Source organism: Diceros bicornis, chromosome 28 (genome assembly GCF_020826845.1).
Source record: "Diceros bicornis minor isolate mBicDic1 chromosome 28, mDicBic1.mat.cur, whole genome shotgun sequence".
NCBI lineage: Eukaryota > Metazoa > Chordata > Mammalia > Perissodactyla > Rhinocerotidae > Diceros > Diceros bicornis.
The window spans coordinates 44147708-44168899 of NC_080767.1; the positions used below are offsets into that span (position 1 = coordinate 44147708).

Here is a 21192-nt window from a genome sequence, read left to right on the forward strand (position 1 = left end):
TTTTTAGCTCTTATGTTTAGATCTTTGATCCATTTTAAGTTAATTTTTGTATGTGGTGTCAAGTGGGGGTCCAACTTACTTCTTTCGCATGTGGCTGTCCAGTTGTCCTAGCACCATTTGTTGAAAAGATTTTTCTTTCACTATTGAGTGGTCTTGATGTGTTTGTTGAAAATCAGTTGACCACAGATATATGAGTTTATTCCTGGACTGTCAGTTATGTTCCATTCATCAGATACCTGTCTTTATACCAGTACCACATTGTCTTGATTACCATAGCTTTGTAGTAAGTTTTGAAATGAGCAAGTGTGAGTTCTCCAACTTTGATCTTTTTCAGGATTATTTTGGTTATTCTGAGTCTCTTAAGTTTCCGTATGAATTTTAGAGTGAGCCTGTCAATTTCTACAAAGAAGCCGTGTGAGATTCTGATAGGGATTGTGCTGGGTTTTCTTTTAAATGTAGTTATTGGATGGACACTCAACGGGAGATGTCTTTGTAGTTGCAAAGTGTAGGGAACCTGCTCTGGGTCTGAGCCCACAAGCTGGTCCAGGCTGGGTGGTGGGGCGCATCTGAATTGGATGGTGACCTTGATGGTTCATACAGGCCAGTGGGGGGTAGGGGGCAGAGGCAGGTGTCAGGGACCCTCAGTGCGAGGGAATGCAGCGGGAAGGAATCGGTGTTAATTTTTTTGAGCACTGGGCTGGCAGCCTAGCTCGGGGAGGCTGGTCAAAAAGACCAAAAATTATTACTCCCCGTGGACCCAGGAATCTTTATTTCTGGGGCTTTACCTCAAGATAGGACAGTGCTTTGCATGTATTAGTTGTTCACTTAATATTGTTGAATCGTGAATGGATGAATTCATAGTAATTATCACTTATGAAGATGTTAATAGTGTTTTGTAAAGTAATGATGAATTGAAAAGTTACAGATGATCAGTGATAGGAAAATGCTTAAATACTTTATGATACATCAACTTGATGAAATATTATATTGCTGTTAATGTGATAATTGTGAAGACTATGGAGACACAATGGAATGTTTAAGGGAAAAATTATTGATATAGCTCACAATCATGTAAAATGTATACGTACGAAGAGAAACTGGAAGGAAATGAAAATTTTTGAGTTAAGGTGGTGATACTTGTTTTGAAATTTCCCTTTAAAATACTTCCCTAGTAAACAGAGACTGTTGGCTCTGTGCTAATCTGTAGGGAGGTACTCAGACTGGACTTTGCTTTTTGTGACTGCCTTGGGCCCAGGCTGGAATCACACCAGCAGGCAGGGGGAGTAGGAAGGGGCCCTGCTGAGTCTCTGGTCCCTGCTCCCCTGCAGTCTGCACGTCCTCCACCTCCATCCGCTCAGTGAGCAAGTACTGTATGCCTGGGACATAGCAGTGAGCCAGATGGACGGGAGCTTGTATCCCAGCAGAGAATGCAGACAAGGAAGAGCAAAGGGAACGGGTGTGGGAAGGCGAGTGCTGTTGCAGTCTTGGGAAATTGTCAGGGAGGCCTGTGTTTCTGCAGTGGTGTGAGGGTTCAGAGGTCAGGGCTTGACCTCTCTGGGTGAGATGGAAGGTCTGAGGTATATTTGAACAGGGCCGTTGGCTGAAGGGAGCAAGGGTGCAAGCAGATGAGATGAAAAGCTGCTATATAGTTCAGGTGACAGAGACGCGGCTCGGTGAGGTAGTGGGAAAAAAAAGGTCAGGCTCACGTCTGTTTTAAAGATGGAACATTCAAGATTTAAAAATAAATTGCATATTCACATAGGAAGTGAGAGAAGTCGAGGATGATGTCTTGAGAAGTGATCAGATTCTAGAAATATTTTGAAGGTAGAGCCAAAAGGATTTGCTAATGGATTTGGTGTGGTTTGTGACATGAAAGAGAGAAATCAGATTCTTGAGGTTGTGGGCCAGAGCTTTGGCAGTGGTGGTGAACTGAGAGATGGGGTACACCAAGGAGGAGCAGATTTGGGGGTGATCACGAGTTTGGTGTTGGATATGTTAAGCTTAAGATATCTAATAGTCATCCAAGTGGAGATGATCTTCTCAGGTGGAAGGAGGTCTGAGCTGGAAATACAAATGTGGAAGTCTCTATATTGTCTAGAGGAAATTAAACCAGGAGATGGCACATGTCACCAAGGAGGGCGTCTAGAGCAGGCTTCTCAGCCTTACACCGTGGTGTCGATGGTGTGGCCCTGGCCATTCTTTGTTGTAGGGTTACCTGTGCAGTGTAGGATGTTTAGCAGCATCCCTGGCTTCTTCCCACTAGATGCCGGTCACTCTCCCCTGAACCTCGTCATGAAAATGAAAAATATCTTGTGGGTGGCAAATTGCCCCTGATTGAGAACCGGATATTGAGGGAGAATAGAGGAATCTGATCCGTTCGCTTGGCTCGATGCAGGTCACACTCGCAGGCTTAGGACCATTGCGGGATTCTGGTTAACTCACTCTCGCTTGTATGATTCATTCTTTGCCAGGAATCCAGAGGGGTCCTTAAACACTGAAACAAACAAAAACACTCTCAAGTCACTCCCCTCCCTCCAATAAAATCACTGCGGTTATCAGAAAGTGCAGACTCCTGCTCTTCAAGGCCACTGGACTGGCCTGACCCTGGATGTGCAGGCTCCTCCCCGCCTGGCCTGAGCTCTTCCTGTCCTCATGCTCACAGCATTCTCGTTTAGAGATGCTTTCCCGAGCATCATATCTAACATGGCTACTCCCTGCTTCTCTGTCCCTTTACCTTGCTTTATTTATCTGAAGTTATCTTTTGTTTTGTCATATTTTTTTGGGATTTTGACATCCTGTCCCCTTCCTTTTAGAATGTTTGCACTTTGAGGACAGGCACTTTATGTGTCTGTCCGCTGTAGCCTCCATGCCTGTCCTGTAGTAGGGACTCACTCTCAAATAGGAGCGAATCTCCTTCTAGACATGCATGTGCATATGTAGACATATATTATGAATTTTACATATAAATGTCAGTACCCAGTACATATATTTTTAACTGGCTTTTTTTCATTCTTCTCATTGTTTTCTAAAAATTGTTTTACTTTTCTGCCATAGGGTTTTACCAAGTTCTAAATACAAAGCATTCTTTTTTTTTTTTTTGAGGAAGATTGGCCCTGAGCTAACATCTGTTGCCAGTTTTCCTCTTTTCTCCCCAAAGCCCCAGTACATAGTTGTATATCCTAGTTGTAGGTCTTTCTAGTTCTTCTGTGTGGGACACCACCTCAGCACGGCTTGATGAGTGGTGAGTAGGTCCATGCCCAGGATCTGAACCTGCAAACCCTGGGCCACCAAAGTAGAACGTGCTAACCGAATCACTGCGCCACTGGGCTGGCCCCACAAAGCATTCTTAATGGTGCTTTTTAGCATTTACAAATTTTTTTTTTAATTAGCTGTTTTTTTTTTTAATTGTTTGCTTTATTTATTTATTTATTTTTTGTGAGGGAGGTCAGCCCTGAGCTAACATCCATGCTAATCCTCCTCTCTTTGCTAAGGAAGACCGGCTCTGAGCTAACATCTATTGCCAATCCTCCTCCTTTTTTTCTTCCCCAAAGCCCCAGTAGATAGTTGTATGTCATAGTTGCACATCCTTCTAGTTGCTGTATGTGGGACGCGGCCTCAGCATGGCCGGACAAGCGGTGCGTAGGTGCGCGCCCGGGATCCGAACCCGGGCCACCAGTAGTGGAGCCCGCGCACTTAACTGCTAAGCCATGGGGCCGGCCCTCTATTATGCTTGTTAATTACATAGTTTCATCATAAATCCTGGAAACTGGTAGGATAAGCCACTCCTCTAAGCTCCTCTGCTTCAGAAGCATTCTGGATATTTTTGACCATTTATTCTTCAATATAAACTTTAGAATCATCAAATTTTATGAAAAATGCTGTTGGGTATTAATTGGAATTGCATTGAATCTCTAGATCAATTTGACGAGCATTGAGATCTTCCCAATATTATGCCTTCCTATTCATGAACATAGTATATCTCTCCATTTAGTTTAAAAAAAAAAACAAAACTCAATGAAATTGTATTTTTCCTGTAGAGGTCTTGCCATCTTTTGTAGGTTTATTCCTAGATAACTGATGATTCTCTGATGCCATTGTAAATGATATCTTCTCTTTAATTACCATGTCTAATTGTTCACTGTTGGTATTATAGCAAGGCAACTTACTGAAGGTTTCACCTTAGATACAGTCACCTTGCTAAGCTCTACTGTTATTCCTAGTAGTTCGTAGATCATATAATCTGCAAATAACAGTTTTATCTCTTCCTTTTTGATCCTCAAGCTGCAAATTTCTTGTCTAACTGTACTGGTTAGGACTTCCAGTACAGTGCTGAAGGGAAGCAATGCTGGTGGACATCCTTGTTCTTGGTTTTGTTTATTTATTTTTATTATTTTCTTAACTTTCCAGTTTGGAATAATTTAAAACTTACAAAATCTTGCAAAAATAATACATAGAATTTCCATAACATTTTACCACATCTGCTCTGTTATTCTATGTATCTGTCCCTCTGTCTAGTTTGTATTTGCTTTTCACGATCATTCTTGATTTTGAAGGGAATGCTTCCAATATTTCCCCATTTAGGGTGATGTTTACTTTATTAGTTTTTTTAATTTAATTTAATTTTTTATTTTTTTGTGAGGAAGATCGGCCCCTGAGCTAACATCTGCCAATCCTCCTCTTTTTGCTGAGGAAGACTGGCCCTGGGCTAACATCCGTGCCCATCTTCCTCTTCTTTATATGGGATGCTGCCACACCATGGCTTGCCAAGCGGTGCGTTGGTGCGTGCCCGGGATCCGAACCGGCGAACCCCGGACCGCCGCAGCGGAGCGCGCGCACTTAACCGCTTGTGCCACCGTGCCGGCCCCTACTTTATTAGTTTTTTAATACTCTTTATCAGAGTAACTAAAATTCTCTTCTGTTCCTAGTTTTCTCAGTTTTAAAATCATCTTGGATATTGTTTTACCACATACTTTTTCTACATCTTTAAAAAACCTATCAATGTGGCGAATTACATTTATGAAATTTTCTAAAGTTAAATCACACTTGCATACCTGAGAACACCCAATAATACCTGGTAGTTTTTCTACACTGTTGAATTCAAGTTGCTAATGTTTTGTTTAGAAGTTTTCATCAATATTTATAATAGAAATTTCCACTCATTTAATTGTCTCCTTCGGATTTATTTTGTTGTTTATTTGTACTTTCTTTAGATGGATTTATTGTTAGCTCATTAATTTAGGGACATTTTTCATGAAGCCGGAGCCCACAGCTTCTGTTTTGATAGTTACTTTGGGCGAAGAGGCAGGGATGATGGGATGGGGAGGCCCTGTAAACTGGTTAGGAATAGCTTATTGTCAAGATCCTAGTTTTGTTGTGGCTGATGGGTTAATGGGTCCTTATTACATAATTAATAAGTGAAGAGAAGCATGGTCCAGTGGTGACAGTGCATCAAGTACAGAGTGGCATTGGTCACAATTCTTAGTATACCTGAGATCCAAAAGAAGGAAGAAAGAGAAAGAACAAAAGTTAAATAGTGAGACAAGGTGCACTTTGCAGAGTAACTTTCCACCTCCCTTTCTGCTCTTAATCTTACCTACAAAGGTCATGCTATTAATAATTTCTTATAATTCCTTCCAAAAATTTTTATGCACACGCCAGCATCTCTCTGTTCTTACAGGGATCTTACAGACACCCCATTCTGTACCTTACCTTTGGCTTGTCTCCATGGTTTTCATACAGTAGCACATCAGCTTTTTCTTACACTTTTTAAGAGCTTTTTAGTATTTCTTTGTAGGGCTATAACAATTTCTGTAACTGTTAGGTGGATATTTAGATTGTCTAATCGAGAAAGAAGGCTGAGTGCATGTCCTTGTTAGGTTTGATTTGGAGAACCTTTGCAAGTATCCCTTAGAATAAAGTCAAAGGTAGAATTGCTCTGCCAAGGGGTATGTATGTTTTCAATTTTTATAAATATTGCCAAGTTGCCCCCAAAGAGGTTTCATTAATTTTATTATACCAGCAGCATGTGAGAATTGCCTGTCTAGCCATATTCTCATATTAACCAACTTTAAAATTTTTTGCCAGTCTGATAGGTGGAAAATGGTATCTTTGTTACTTTCAATGCATTGTTTTAATAGTGAGTGGTTACATTTATTTTTATTAGCATATGCATTCATTTTCCTTTAGTCTGCCTTTTCTATCCTTTGTTTGTACGTGTGGGGAGAGGGAGCTGGGGCAGGGGCAAGATTGTCTTACGTGCTCTTTGTGAGCTGCAGAGGTTTGTAAATGACCATGGATCTGTTGACCTTGTGTTTTCTACGTTTGAACTTCTAGTCTGGGTCTGAGTTTGCTTTGTTCGTTATTTGCTCTGGGCTGAGTGGAATTTGGGTATTTAAAGAGGAATGACTTATCATTCATTTTTCTGACTTGTTGTCGATGGTCTTTGACTTGACCCCGATGGTCTGTGACTTGACCCCCTCCCCGTGTGTTTCTGGGGTTCAGCCACAGCCTGCAGGCCCAAGTCAACACCAGTGCCCAGCCAAAAAGACAGCAAGTGGGTGGGGGGTTTTCAGAATAGCATTTGTAAAGAAAAGTTAGTATTATTTACTTTCATATAACCTTAAAAATAGGAAATAAATATTGTTTTAATTTTGCAGTTTGTATGAAACCTGAATACAGTATTTTAAAAAGTCCTTTAAAAAAAGGACTTCAAATATTTATTGTTTTGTATTAAGAGCTACAACTTGGACTTGATTGGAGGGCTGGCACAGCTGTAAAAGGATCTCATCCCTTAAGGGGAAGTTTGAGAGTGAGGGGTGGATGCAGATGTTTGGCAGGAGGCCGGCTGCCCTAGCATCTGCTCTGTGCACGTGATCACGGGGTTCGTACCTCGTGGTGAGCTCAGGCACTGAGACCCACCCTGAGACATGCTCACAGTAGGACAGAAGCGCTGCCAGGAGGTGTCTGACGTGCATGGTGAGCTTTAGGTTTGCTTCTCTGTGATTCAGGCATGTGGGCTCTTGACTCTAGAGGCAAAATCTTCAAGGTGAGTTTCTTGTGACAGGGCTGGTAAAATGACTCTTCCTTTAGACTTGACCTTCGGTTCCTTTCCTAGGTTTTTATTTGTTAGTATTTATTTATTTATTTTTTGTGAGGAAGATCAGCCCTGAGCTAACATCCGTGCTAATCCTCCTCTTTTTGCTGAGGAAGACCAGCTCTGAGCTAACATCTATTGCCAATCCTCCTCCTTTTTTTTTACCCAAGGCCCCACTAGATAGCTGTACGTCATAGTTGCACATCCTTCTAGTTGCTGTATGTGGGACGCGGCCTCAGCATGGCCGGAGAAGCAGTGCGTCGGTTGCGCGCCCGGGATCCGAACCCGGGCCGCCAATAGTGGAGTGCACGCACTTAACCGCTAAGCCATGGGCCGGCCCTATTAGTATTTTTTAAACAAAGCTGATCCCAAGAGACCCTAAGAGGAGTGATCTTTTGTGGGTGTGTGAGATGAGCTGTGTTGATGGTTTCTGTAGAAGGACGCTTCACCATTTTTAGGGTGAAGACAATAAATGTACAAACGGTTTCCTTCTGAGAAAACTCAAGTTATTTAAATGTTTGTTAATCCGAGAGTTTCAGGTACACTGTGGGCCCACAGCTCTGGAAGGCTCTCTGCCTGGAACTGCCTCCATTGCATGAAATGGTTGCACTGCCATCATGAAAGGGCCACTGAGCATGCCCGAGGACAGCCCTGTGCAGGCAGAGTTAAGCTACTGTAGTTGCTCTGCAGTGGCCGCAGTCAACAACTGTGCTAAGCAAGAGGGAAGATTGGTAGAGGTCCATGCAGGGAACATGGTATTGAACGTTTTTCTTCCCTTAACCCCGTGCTTTCCATGGGTACTCCTAGGCCAGGGTCAGGGCCTAGGAGGTAGGGGGTTCTCTATTGTGCTGGTGGGGTGGCCACCTTGTCCACATCTCCCCACCCCACCCCCACTCACTGCAAAATAACCCTGTTTGGATGGCTTGCCAATGGACATGTGTGCTTTCTTGGGAGTGGGGGTGGGAGGTTCCCCCAAAGCTGCGGGTGTTGAAAACCGGGTAAGGCCTGTTCCATATGGGCAGGAAGAAGCTCATAATTTTTCAGTTGTGCTCATGATAAACCAGTAGTTTTTCTCCTGCTCACATGTATATGAGAGCTTATAAAGCTGAACTTTCTTGCTGACTAATGATGTTTCCTTGTTTTCTCCTTCCCCGCCCCCATAGCAGCCTCCCTGGTGATGGGGAGGGAGGCTGGGAGGGCATGAGTGAGAGAGAGCCTGGGAGGCTGGGGACCACTCGGGGCTGTGCACAGAGGAGCTGGCCATGTTGCCGTGCAGTTGCTCATTTTCCATGCAGGCTGCAGAAAAAGAAGTCTGTCAGCCCTAGGCGTGAGACTGGCACCTACCAGTCACCAGGACTGCCCCTTGGAAGGCTGTGCGTTGCCTAACGGGAGCTGTCCGGGGCACGTGTTCATCTTGTGGGGTGGCCCTGTCTGCCTTCGTCATTGGGAGACTCCCATTTATCTTGGAATGACAGAGAAAGGAGCTGGTGGAGAGGTGCAGAGAATCAGGGCAACAGAGCTTCCACTTGGGTTTTCTAAGCGATTCCATAGAAAAGCAAGACAGAGTATAAGCAAGTGCTAGACATGTCTTGGGGGCAACCTAGTAGGGGGCTGTGGTTTTATTTATTGTAAACAGCAGAATTGGAGCAGATTGGTTCATGGGCTGCCTCTTCTAGAACCGTTTTCTTGGAACAAAAGGGTGGGGGAGGGTAGGCCGCTCTCCTAGATCTGAGGAAACTCCAGCTCAGCCAGCAGAATGAGGAAGAGGGAACAATAGGGACGGCTCCTTTGTGCCTGCCCTTGAACATGGGGCTCCCTGAGCCCCCACCTGGCACGCTGGGAAATGGCACTGTTCTGGGTGGTGGTTCTGAGAGGAACCATTTAACCAGGTATGCAAACGTGCTTTGAACACCTGTGATGTAAATGTCATTGGTGGTTAATGTTAGCAGCTCACCTCATAAGGGAGTATTTGTTCTTGTCTTTTCTAGTAGAAAATGTTCTTTTAGAGGAGATGTTTCCCCAGGCCACGTTAGTGTCCTGCCCTGTGCATTGGCTGGTTCTGGCCTCCCTCCCTCCTCCCCCTCCCCCTCCTGTTCCTTCCTCTCCCCTCCCCCACCTTGTCGTCCCCTTCCCCCTTTCTCCTCCTCCCTCTCCTCCTCCCTCTTCCTTCCACCTCCATCTCCTCCCTCCTCCCCGCCTCAGATGAGAGGTCCCTCTGTGAGAAGGGGGGACCCAGGGATACCATTGGCAGACTGCAGCCTCAAGGTGGGGGCAGAGGCTGGGTATGTGGGGAAGGGCACGGCCAGCGGGAGGCTTCCTCTTAGGTAGACATTTGCTTTTCATTTTAAGAGAATTTTAGAGATGAGGGGTGTTTGTTTAGCATTAGGAGATTTTTATCTTCTACTTGAAGCAGTGTGAATTGTCTGTGGATCATGGTGTTAAGAGAAAAAGACCATAACCAAAGGGATAAAGTTTAAGTAAAGTAAAAGTTTTGGTGGATTTTCAAAACTAAAAATGTATTCAGTCAAGCGTTTTGTCTTCTCTTTAGAGAACTAGGGAAGGAGAGGTATACTGTTATGCTATTTATCACGCTGGTCTGGCCTTTTTGGCATCTGAAATCTTGTAGGGATTTGTCTTATGTAGAGTGTATGATGCTTGGTGGGTTTCATAGAATCCAGAAAAGAGCTTATCCAAACTGTCTCACCTTTAGGATAAACTGCGTTGTAGAATTGTAACAGATGGCGGGCGTGTGGGACCTCTTAGCGGTCTATTTCCTCTAACACATTTCCGTTTCACAGACTTGTTTTTAGAAAGAAAAGTGAGAGAGTGCTGTGAAGGAGAGCTCATATCTACTTTATAGACTTTTGAAGAACACGTTTCTTTGTTTCTGCCTTGGAGAAGAGTTGGGGCCAATGGGGATGCAGCCCAACAGGAGAAGGAAGACCAAAGGAAGGAGGGGGTGCCAACAGGAGAGATGGCTTTGGGTGCCTGCTGTCCACCTCTAGGAGCCTGATTGACATGGGACTTCCAGGCTCCCTCTAGAAGAGGAATATCCTTCCCTCTTTACCTCCCTTTCTTCTTCTCCCTCTCTCCCTCCCCCTGCCCATCCTTCCACCCACCCATCACATATGAATTACCTATTATATACCAGAATTACTAGTGTGGAAATTTTGGTGTGTGAATGAACAGAGCACAAAACATCCAGAACATTTTCATCATCCGGAAAAGAAACTCTGTACCATCAGTAGTCACTCCCCATTTCCTCCCCTCCCTAATCCCTGGCAACCACTAATATATGTTTTGTCTTTGTAGATCTATGTATTCTGGACATTTCATATAAATGGAATCATACAATATGTGATCTTTTGTGACTGGCTTCTTTCACATATCTTATTGTTTTTAAGGTTCATCCAGTTCATTTTGTTCCTGTTTATAGTGGAATCGTATTTCATGGTATGGATAGACCTCGCTGCTTATTCATTCATCAGTTGATGAACATTTGGATTATTTCCACTTTTTTGGCGATTATGAATAATGTCAATATTATTTTTCATTATATTAATATGAAAAAATATTATTTTTTCCCATTTTGTGTTGACTTTTCACTTTTTTCATAGTGTGCTTTGAAGCACAAAAGTTTTTAGTTTGGATAAAAGTCCAATTTATCTACTCTTTTTGTTGTTCTGTATGTGAAAGTGATATTTGATCCAAGACTTAAAGGAGGTAAGGGAGTGACTTCTGGGAAGCAAGAAAAGCCAGTGCAAAGGCCCTGTGGTGGCAGCCTGCTTGGTGTTTATGAGTCGTCCTGGGTGGTTGAAGGGGTCAGCTGTTGGAGATGGGTTGGGAGAATAACAGGTCCCTAGGCTTTGCTCCAGCTGAAACTGGAGTGAGGGTTTGAGCAGGGCAGCTGTACAGGGAGCCCTGGCTGCTGCCTTGTGAGAGGGTTATAGGAACCAGGGAGACCAGTTAAGAGGCTGTGAGAAAACAAAGGGAGGGATGAAGGTGACTGGGCTGGGTGGGAGGACACAGGTTCTTATGTGTCCCTCATACCGTGTCTTTTCCTGTCACACCTTCAACCCCCCGCCCCCCTCACTGTCCACTAGGACCTTGTTTCCTGCTCCCCTGAGAAATTGGGACCGCAGGAGAGAAGCCCATCCCAGCATGTGCGCTCGCCCACGTGCACTCCCACGCCCACAGGCAGGTGTTAAGGCTCTGCCTCAGGTGATCCTTCTATGCTTGCTGCTCAAACAGATCTCTGATGCCTTACGTCCTCCTTGTGCCCTCCCCCACCCTGCTTCCTCCCATCCCCCCTCCCCCCTCCCCCCGACACTTTCACTGTTTTGCTCTCTTCAGAACACTTAGATCAGCATACAAACATGCTGACCCCTCTATTGTTAAGAAAACTTTTCTTGATCTTACTTCCCCACCGCCTCCCACCCTACTTCTCTGCTTTTGTTGCACACTCCTGCAGAGACCTGTCTGTGTTCCTGGTGTATGAGTCCTCTCCTGCTGTCTCTTACATCCTCTGTCAGACCTTGCTTCCCCCAAGTCTAACAGACACCGCCCCCCTCCATCAGGCTCCCTGGGGCCCTCCCTGTGGAGCCCCCTGCTGGCCTTCCCCACCCGAGTCTGGGGCTCTGAGCCCGCCCGGTGTCTCTTGACAACCTGCGTGCTCAGCACCTCTCATGGACACCTCCTCCTTCCACAGGGAAACCTCAGGCTGGGGCCTCTCCCTCTCCCTCTCCTTCCAGAGCTCCTGCCATCTGACTGGTCTCCTGGTCGCTGACCCTGTGCCCCCACCATGGTGTGCTGGGAGGGCGGGCACTCTCCTGGGCTGCTGGCTTCCCTCTTCCTCTGCAGTCACCTAGCCTCAGGGCCCAGGGAGGGGGCGAGTCGTCCTTCCGTGCTTGTATGTGCCGCTTTTTTCCTTCTTGGGGTTTCTCTGGGGTGCAGGCAGGGCTCTCAGAGCTTTCTTGGCGTCCACAGAACTGGACCGTCAGGGCTGGACCGAGGCAGGCACTACAGCTGGGCTGGTAGCTCCTTTCTTGCCTTGTCCTCAGCCACCGTTGGTGACTCTCTATTCCAGAGCCAGTGCCAGTGCACTTAGCTGGGGTGCTGTGGGGCAGCCCCGTCTAGTGTACGAGTGTTGCCCGCGTTCAGTCGGGAGGTCTTGCAGGGCCCACCATGTGTTTGCGTGGGAGATCGCTTGTAGAGTTTAAATAATGGAATAGTGAGGGTTTCCTGTCTATAGTTATTATTATTCTCTTAGCATCTGTATGCTTTATAGATGAGCTCACGTTTTAAATATTTATTAAGTTTAGGGAAAAAACAGAGGGAAATATACCAATAGTTAACTTGGATATTCCGGATTGTGGAATTGACAAGTGATTTTTGTTATATATTTTTTGGAATATAATAAGTTTTTTTATAATGAGCATGTATTAGTTTTACAGTAAAAAATGTTACTGGAAACCCTCATTGATTGGTTGACACCGTAGATGGAGTGCAGGAGCTGTGAGCACCCAGCTGTGTTAAGACAGAAAAGATAATCGCAAACATGTAACAGTGCCACGCTTGTGTCTATTTTTTTATCTATGTTAACATGTAAGGTGTTTAATGTTATTTTTAAAGGAAGTGACAGTGATTTTAAGGTTTTCTCGGTTTTAATCTCCAACTTGGTAATATCAACAGCTATAACCCACAGGGACAAAAACACTTTGGGGTGCTCAGTAATCATCTGTACAGTGTAACTTGGTCCTGGGACTGTAAAGTTCAAGAATTGCTGTTTATCATGAACTGAAGGACTTGGTAGGACGGTAGTGAACAAAATCCCTGTTTCTCAGAGAGCTTACATTGTTATGGGGGTTACATTTCACATTTTTATGCTACCTGCTTCAAAATAGTCACCTCCTTTGGTTTACTGTCTTTACCATTCTCACTCTTTTTGTCAGAATGGGGTTTTGAATAAAATTCAGCTGTAAATGTGTTTGTTTTTCCCATGTTGTTTCAATCCTATTACAGAGCAGTATTGTGGAAAGATTTTTAGAAAAATCTCCCATGTAATTAGGAATGTTGTCTTTTTCCAAGAACCTTTCTGATTATAAGGGAAAACTTTTCAATATATTTCTGTGGTTTTCTGCATGTAACCTGCACTTATTCTGTTAACCACCAGATGGTGCCTTTGTTCTAACAAGCCAGAACGCCAGCTCCATTTGGAGATTTCCTAGGAAGGAGGGACTGCGATTTTACATGGACTGCCTTTTTGCCAATTTAAGATGATCCACTTTTAAGTTACAGTGCTTGGCAAAGGACGCATCTTACTTTCAGGTCAATGCGGTCTCACTTAGTGCAGAATGATGTCCTAGGAGTAAGAGCTGTTCCCGCAGATGTTTGTTGAGCTCCAGTTGTGTATGAGCTTGTCCTTAGATGGATATTCTTTGGTGACCAGCAGATGTCCACCGTGCTCTCCTGGGGTTTACAGTCTCTTACCCCTCTCTGCTGCTGCTTTTGTGTTTGTGGCATTTCAGAAAGGATTGTTGCTCGAGTTATTCTTCTCATTTGAAGAAAGGGGTAGGCCTCTCAGTTTTCTTGGTGTATAAATTCTGTCCAGTCTTATTTTCATCTCCTGCAGTTCAGAAGAGAAGGGTGCCCTCAGAGGAGAGGTGTGCTTCTAAGCCGCACCATAGTTGGGCGTAGAGCTGGAGGCAGCGTTAAGCTCTGGCCCTGAGGATGTGCCCAGGGACTGTCCCGACGTGGTCAGTTACTGTTGTCCTACCTCAGGCTAGTGCTCTTAGACTGTGCTGCATGGCCTCACAGCGCTGTGGGGTCTCCTCAGAGAAGGTGGACACCAAACAAACTCATGATTAAACTGGGGCCGGCCTGCCAGGACCTGAGGGCTGGTGAGTTTCAGGACCTGGACGAGGTACATGTCCTGCCCTCAGGGAGTCCATATCAGAGACTGCCAGTGTTTTTCAGTTATTAAAAACTTTTCTCACATCAAAAAATTTTTAAGGCTCTTCCTCTCATGGTTGTAATTGTGAAAAGTATGTATCAATTGAGATGATAGAAAATGACAAAATTACTATGAATCTAGTGCTTGTTTATGTGGTAACATATTTACTTAGCCCACAGCCAGTACTGGGAGCCCCTGTGAATTTGTGGGTCCTTTCTGGTGACTCCGTTGTTCTCAGGAGCCTGCAGTTGAAACCATGAGCTAGGGAAGAGCCATCTTTTGTCCTGGAATAGAGCCCACAGTCTGACCAACCCAGGGGCTGAGATGTGTGGTGACCAGCTAAAGCTGTTTTATCCCCACCCTCTTTGACACATAATTAGAAGAAATGATGATAGAGAGATGGGGGGGGCCTGGCAGGGAGAATTTCTAGAACACTGAGTCGTTTCTCACAAGGATATGGATCTCAGTCCTGGAGCATAGCGAGCATAGAGGACTAACAACAATAGCTACTACCATTTATGAAACGTGGCAGAAGCCATGATGAAAGCTATACATCTGTAACCCGTATAAATCCCAGGGCTTCGTGAGTACCAGTCTCTTCATAGAGCCATTTTAAGTAGCAAATTTTAGGAGCCAAAAGAAATTAAGCAGGACTACAATCTTTACTGGCATCTATCAAAGAACATTAAGTTGATAGAAATTAAAACCCACAGTAAATCTCTCCAAACTCCCTCTCCTTTCCAGTTCTCCCACACTGAAGCCTAATTCAGAATCTCGTACTTGGCAGATATCCCAGAATGTTCCCTGACTCGCAGCTCTGGAGCTTTTTCTTTTGTTCTCTTTGTTTTTCTGTCCAGTCTTAAAGAGCAAGTTCAGATCAACTGTGGCAGCTACTCTGCATTACTTTGTGCAGTCTTCCTCTGATTGCATGACTTATCTCTTGATGTTAGAGGCCTGCATTTTATATTTAATCATATTTAAAAATGTATTCTTCAGAGAGTCGTGGGATACGTATTATGTGCCAAGTCTTATGCTAGGTGCTGCGGTTGCAAAGATGAGTAAATCAAAGCCCATGTTTCTTATGGGCTCTCCTTTTACTGAGGAGATGGACATGCAGGCAGTCCCAGTGCAGCATGGGATAAGCTGGAAGAGCCACAGGGGTTGCAGTGTTTCGTGGCAGAGTTGGATCTTCAAGGATACAAGCTGGGAAAAAGACAAATGCAGTGGCTGAAGACTCAAGGGCACTCTTCAATGAATTCGAGGTAGCTTGATGTGGTTGGCATATAAGGATGTTTGACAGCCTATTTTTGGACCTGAAAATTGTTGGGCTGGGTTAGGAGTCAGCAAATTTTTTTGTAAAGAACCAGGTGTGCAGGCCACATACGGTCTCTAATGCATGTTCTTTTTAAATTTTATAACTTAAAAAAATGTACAAAAACCATTCTTAGCTTGCAGGAAGTACAACGATGGGCTTGGGCTAGATTTGGCTAGTGGGCCATAGTTTGTGGACCCCTGGCCTAGATTGTTGTCGTGCCCTCTGTCTGTGTTATGAAGTGTGAACGAGCTCACGGGCAGTGGGAAGCACTGGATGTTTTAAGAAGCTTATGGCAAGATCACAATTCTAGAAAGATAATTTTAACTGCAGAATAGATGTTAGACTGAAAAGGGGAGAGACTGGAGTTAGAAAAATGAGTTAATACGCTATTCCTATTACCAGTGACTTTAGGAATGATATGGCTTAAAGTAAGAAGGTAGCAGTCGAGTTTGGTGGGAAATGTAGGAAGTATAGAACTTGGTGACTGCACAAGGTGTGAAGCTTGACTGAAAGTTCTTAATTAAGGGTATGCACAGAGTTAGCCGCAGTGGTGTTTATAATAGCTAAAAAGAGTCAGTTGTAACCATAGAATATAGCACTATTGCATATCTTAAAAATAATGTTATAGGGGCCGGCCCTGTGGCCTAGCGGTTAAGTTCGGCGCACTCTGCTTTGGTGGCCCAGGTTTAGTTCCTGGGCACAGACCTGCACTGCTTGGTGGCAGCCATGCTGTGGTGGTGACCCACATACAAGATAGAGGAAGATTGGCACAGATATTAGCTCAGGGTGAATCTTCCTCGGGAAAAATAAAATAAAATGAAAAATAAAAAATGTTATAGATATCTTTATTATCAGGTTGAATGAAAAAAGTAGATTAAAAACCAGTGTATTATATAATCCATTAATGTAAAAGACCTGTAAGAGATGTAAGACGTTTACTGTTGGTGGTAGGATTTGGGCAATTTTTATTTTCTCTTACTTGTATTGACATGCACACATCGTTGCACTGGCTAGAGCCCTCAATGCATTGTTGCAGTCTTGAATAGAAGCAGCAAGAGTGGACCTCCTTGACTTGTTCCTGTTCTTAGGGGTACAGAATTAAGCCTTTCACCGTTAAGTATCATGTTAGCCACAAGTTTTTCATAAATGTCCTTTATCAGGTTGAGAGTTTTTATCATGAAAGAATTTTGTCAGATGCATTTTATGCATCTATTGAAGTGATCATTGTGGTTTTTGTCCTATATCCTATTAATATTTATTACATTAATTGATTTTCAGATGTTAAACCAACCTTGCATTCTTGAGTTAAGTCCCATTTGGTCAATTATATAAAAATGTACAATTCTTTCTACATGTTGCTGGATTCATTTGCTAATTTATTGTTAAGGAGTATTGCTTCTCTGTGTATGAGAGGGCTGATCTGTGGGGTTCTTCTGTCTTTGACTTGCGTTGTCTTCTGTGTGACCCTGCTCTCACAGAATGGGTTGGGCAGCGTTTCCTCCTCTTCTTGCCAGTCCATGATTACTAATGGGGTGGAACATCTCCCTATAAATACCTGTTTAATTCTTTTGCCCATTTTTTTGTTGTTGTCTTTTTAAATTAATTGATGTAGTTATTATTTATCTCTTCCTTCTAGAGTTGAGTAATATTAAAGCTGTTGTACTTAGCCACATATGTTGCATATATTTTTTCTGTCTTTTAAAGTTTATTTATTTTGCCACATAAATGTTAAAAGTATTTTGGTAGTTAAATCTGCAAAGCTTTCCTCTTGTGATTCTGAGTCTTAGTGTTATGCTTAGAATCAAGAATTCCTCATTTCAGGGTTATCAAATATTTTCTCCTAGTGCTTTTATGATTGTATTATTTTGTATTTAATCATGTCATTCATTGATTCATATTTATGATACACTTTTCCCCAGTGGTTAGCCAGTTGTCTCATTAATTGTTTTATTAATTATTCTCTCTTCCTACTCATTTGAAATGCCCCTTGTCCTGTACTATATTTTTATATTCACATGTGAATGTTTCTAGTCTTGCGTTAAATATATTTAATGAAAAATTTAAGAATTTTCATAGGCAATAGTAGGTTTTCTTTCACAGAATCATGCCTTGACTGATCAAGATAATTATCATCTGTCCTACCAGATGTTTAAAAGTCTTAACTTTTGTTGCTTACACTATTAAAGGCATCAAGCTGATCGCTATTTGTGTATGTAGATGTACCAGAGGAATAGTCCATTCAGAAAGGTAGAAATTGCACTGTTCACATTCTACATGAAATACCAGTGTCCTTAATTAGTCTCATTTCTCCATCGTGAGGTTATTCTTCATCAAATTTTCTTAGCAACCGTGGTAGACGATAGTTAGAACTTAGACATTGCCCATTACAGAGAACCCTCAATTTGAGGGACGTGTGAAATTTTGTCTTTTCAGTCAGAAACCTGCTACATTTCCATTGTTTTTGCAGTGTGTAAACCAGCATCCCAGTGTGCAGGAGTCAAATTGGAACCCTGAGAACCATATTCAGCCTGAAGCTCCAGGATTTTGCTGAAACTTTGTAGTATCTGCGTTGCACATTGTACAAGTTCTTTTGTCCTATAAATAGTTCGTCTTCCTGAGGAACTGTAGTTTGACTTAATATATTATGGATATAAAATCAGTACAAAACTGCTTCTACTTAAATTTCTTCATTATTTGTGGTAGTGAAAACACTGGCTTTCTCTCCAGAAATTCAGAACCGTAATGTACCTTGCTGTTTGCTAATTTCCCTTCTGGTCCAGGCCATTGGTTTGATTTCCCACACAGCCCTTGTGTCCCTGGGAAGCCTCCGTGTCTGCTTTCTCTCCTGTCCTCGGCCTCCCTCGGGCCTCCCAGCCTCCAAGTGAGGTTAACCCTTGCGTTGGATGCATACTGCCTGCTTTTGTCTGTAAGATTCTGACCAGCCTAACCTGACTTTTGCTCTTTGTGACCACGAAGGCATTTGAAGGGTGAGACATTTTACTCATTCAGTCCCTGGAAGTTTATACTCCAAGTCTGAGACTTAAGAGTGACCCCAGGAGTTGGTGCGTGTTTATGCCAGCCCCCTGTGTTTATGCCACGGGAAGCTGTCAAAACGGTAAAAACCATCTTCCTTTAAAGTAGTCACTGGGTTTGGGATTTATTAAAGTATTTAAAAGTCTTAAAAAGTTAAAAATTTCAAGTAAACTGTTTTTCCTCCCTACATCAACCTTTTTGTGTTTTCTGAGGAAGTAATAGTTTATTACTGTTTTTGATAGAAAATTTATCATGTCGAAGAGGTTATGATATTTTTCTCTATTTAAAAATTCACTTTTATTCTTTGCAGATCTTAACTAGTTCAATCTGTGGTGGCGAACATCTTCCCATCGTCTAGGTTTAGCTCTGTTCTGGGCTTGCCTGTCACTTGCTGTGCTCCCTAATAACTAGGTGCGATGCATGGAAAACAGTGGGGCCTCCATTGGCTTCAGTGGAGAAAGAGGTGCAGTCAGGTGGCAGAAACCAACTTCTTGGAGCTGCAACAAAAGAAAGGAATTTATCACTTCACATAACCAGGAACTTGGAGGTTAGGGCCTAGTTGGTGCTGAGAACGCTGCCTTCCTTGTGTGTGGCCTTGCTTCCTTTCTTATGTAGTCAGTGGCCTCTAGCAGCTGGGAGCCATCCCTAGGGAGATGGCTGGAGGTCAGTGGGTCCCAGACCAGGACTAGAGAGTGTTGGGGGTGTGGTTTCTGGGCAGCTTAGAACAATAGGTTCATAGGTGAAAGGAGTGCCACCCTACATGGGTAACCCCTCACACTAGTGCATGAGGCAGTTTACTGCTTCCTGCCAACAGAAATAACAATTGCAAATGAAAGGCTGTACATGGCCCCGGCCTTGCCTCTGTGAATTTTCAGTATTTTCTCATGTCACTTTCCTTTCATTTTCCAGTTCTACACTGCAACTAGATACAGTTATGCTAACAAGCGTAAAAGCCAAAATCATGTTTCTGTTGCATAGGTTTACTTTTACATGTATTAGTGAGCTCATCATTTGACAGCCGTTCTCATTTAATAGACTTTATTAAAATCAGATCAGTAAAGCTGTTACTCTGGGTTCCAAGCTGGAATATAGAATATATTACATTAATTTCAATAGTTAAAATAGCATTTATAGACGAGAGATAGTCCCTGTAGAAAGAGCTGATATTCCTGCTGTTTGGAGCTACAGTAAGGCCAGGCAGCAGTGCCTGAGCGTGTCCGTGGAGCTCCAGGGGACTTGGGTTGTCAGATGCTAGCTGTCCTCATTGTAGGAGGAAGGGATGTCGTGGCTAATGGCGTGTCACATAGACATCTTTTTGGTAAGGTAACCTACTTGGCCGGAGTTTGGACTTCAGAAAACAGACCTCATTTATATAAATTAGAGTTGTATAGTGCTGGGCGTCATCACCTTAAGCCATTGGTTTGAGAGTTAGCTGGCCCCTGGAAGCTAGGAAAACAGTGGAGGTTCACATGCCTTTGTATTTTTCTCACTTACTTGTAAAATTAAGAATCAACTCAGTAGCTACTTAATTATTTAGTCTAGAAACAGGTGACATTCAATCATGTGAAGTTAGCTAGGAGTAAGGACTTCTGCATGAGTTTTACAGTTCGTGTCTTTTCCCTGATTCAGCTCTGTTGTCAGCTCCTTAGGTGTGTGGATGCAGCCTGCAAGTCCAAAGACAGGGTGATGCAGCATGGCCTCACCACAGCTGTTTCTTAGGCCCAGGGGCTCCTGCCCCTGGTAAAAAGTGAGGCTGTATCAGGGGAAAGGTTCCTTTCTCTTGCAGCTGAAATTGAATCCTGGTTAATGCATTTAGCACAAATCAACATGAAAAGGATCTGGAGTTATTTTTCCAAAATGTTTTTAAAGTGGTTCAATCTTAAAAACGAAGAAGGAGGAAAAAACCCTCTGTTTAGGACCTCTGCTGAGACATCTGACACATCATTTGTATATGGGAGAGGATAGCTTTAATTTCTAGTTTGTCCTTTATTTTATAGCTATTTCCTAGAGAAATTTACAGAGAACTACGTACAAATGAGTATATTAAATGAAGACGTTCACTTCAAGGTTGTTTATATTATTGAGTCGTTGCAATTGCCCCTGTGTGTCTCGGTGGTATCTTGGGTGTGTGGGGTATCTCACTGGACGCTGTGTGCCTCTACAGTGGGGTCTCTGCAGCCTGTGATGAGGTAGGTTCACTTGCTCACATTAGTTAAGGGAAAAACAGTTACCTAACTATGTGTAGTATCCCATTTATATAGTCTGTGTTAATTATACCTTTATGAATATATTTGCACAAAAAATCTTTGGACAGTTGTACACAAAGTAGTTGGCTAATAGGTAACTTTCACTTTTTAATTTTTTTCCAATTTCCTTTACTTAAAAAAATTAAAATTATACAGTAATATATGAATTTTTCTTTTGAAAATCAAATCCTGCCCAGGCAGAATCTGCCCCTTTCACACTCCATCCCCACAATATCTGTCATGATGAGTTTGATGTGTATCCTTCCAGAGCTTTCCCTTTAGCTTTTAGAGACACGTTTGAACCCACTGAAAATATATAGTATTGTTCTATGTTTTATTTTTTTCTATCTATAAAACTTTTTCTTTTTCTTTTGAAATACTTTCAAACTTAACAGAAAAGTTCCAAGTATGATAAAAGTTTTGATTAAGTTGCCTCGTAGATGCTTCATGTGAGATGAGTTAGAGAAACCTGAACTAAAATGGACGGGGAAGGCCTGCAGGGGGAGCTCCCGCCCCATCACACACCGTTAATCACTCCAAACAGGAAATACAA

At 43.1% G+C, this 21192-nt stretch overlaps 1 protein-coding gene across 3 annotated transcripts in view; it reads left to right on the forward strand.

Moving 5' to 3' along the window:
• Nucleotides 1-21192, forward strand: part of EHMT1 (euchromatic histone lysine methyltransferase 1) — a 194319-nt gene that overhangs the window by 34076 nt on the left and 139051 nt on the right. Inside the window, exon 1 of one of the 3 annotated variants that reach the window (XM_058524653.1) lies at nucleotides 6885-7045. The exons of the other annotated variants lie outside the window; for them this stretch is intronic. Within the exon in view, the coding sequence (XP_058380636.1) occupies nucleotides 7010-7045 (36 nt within the window). The 5' untranslated portion in view covers nucleotides 6885-7009. Of the gene's footprint in view, nucleotides 1-6884; nucleotides 7046-21192 lie in introns of those variants that run through there. 3 annotated transcript variants of the gene reach the window in all.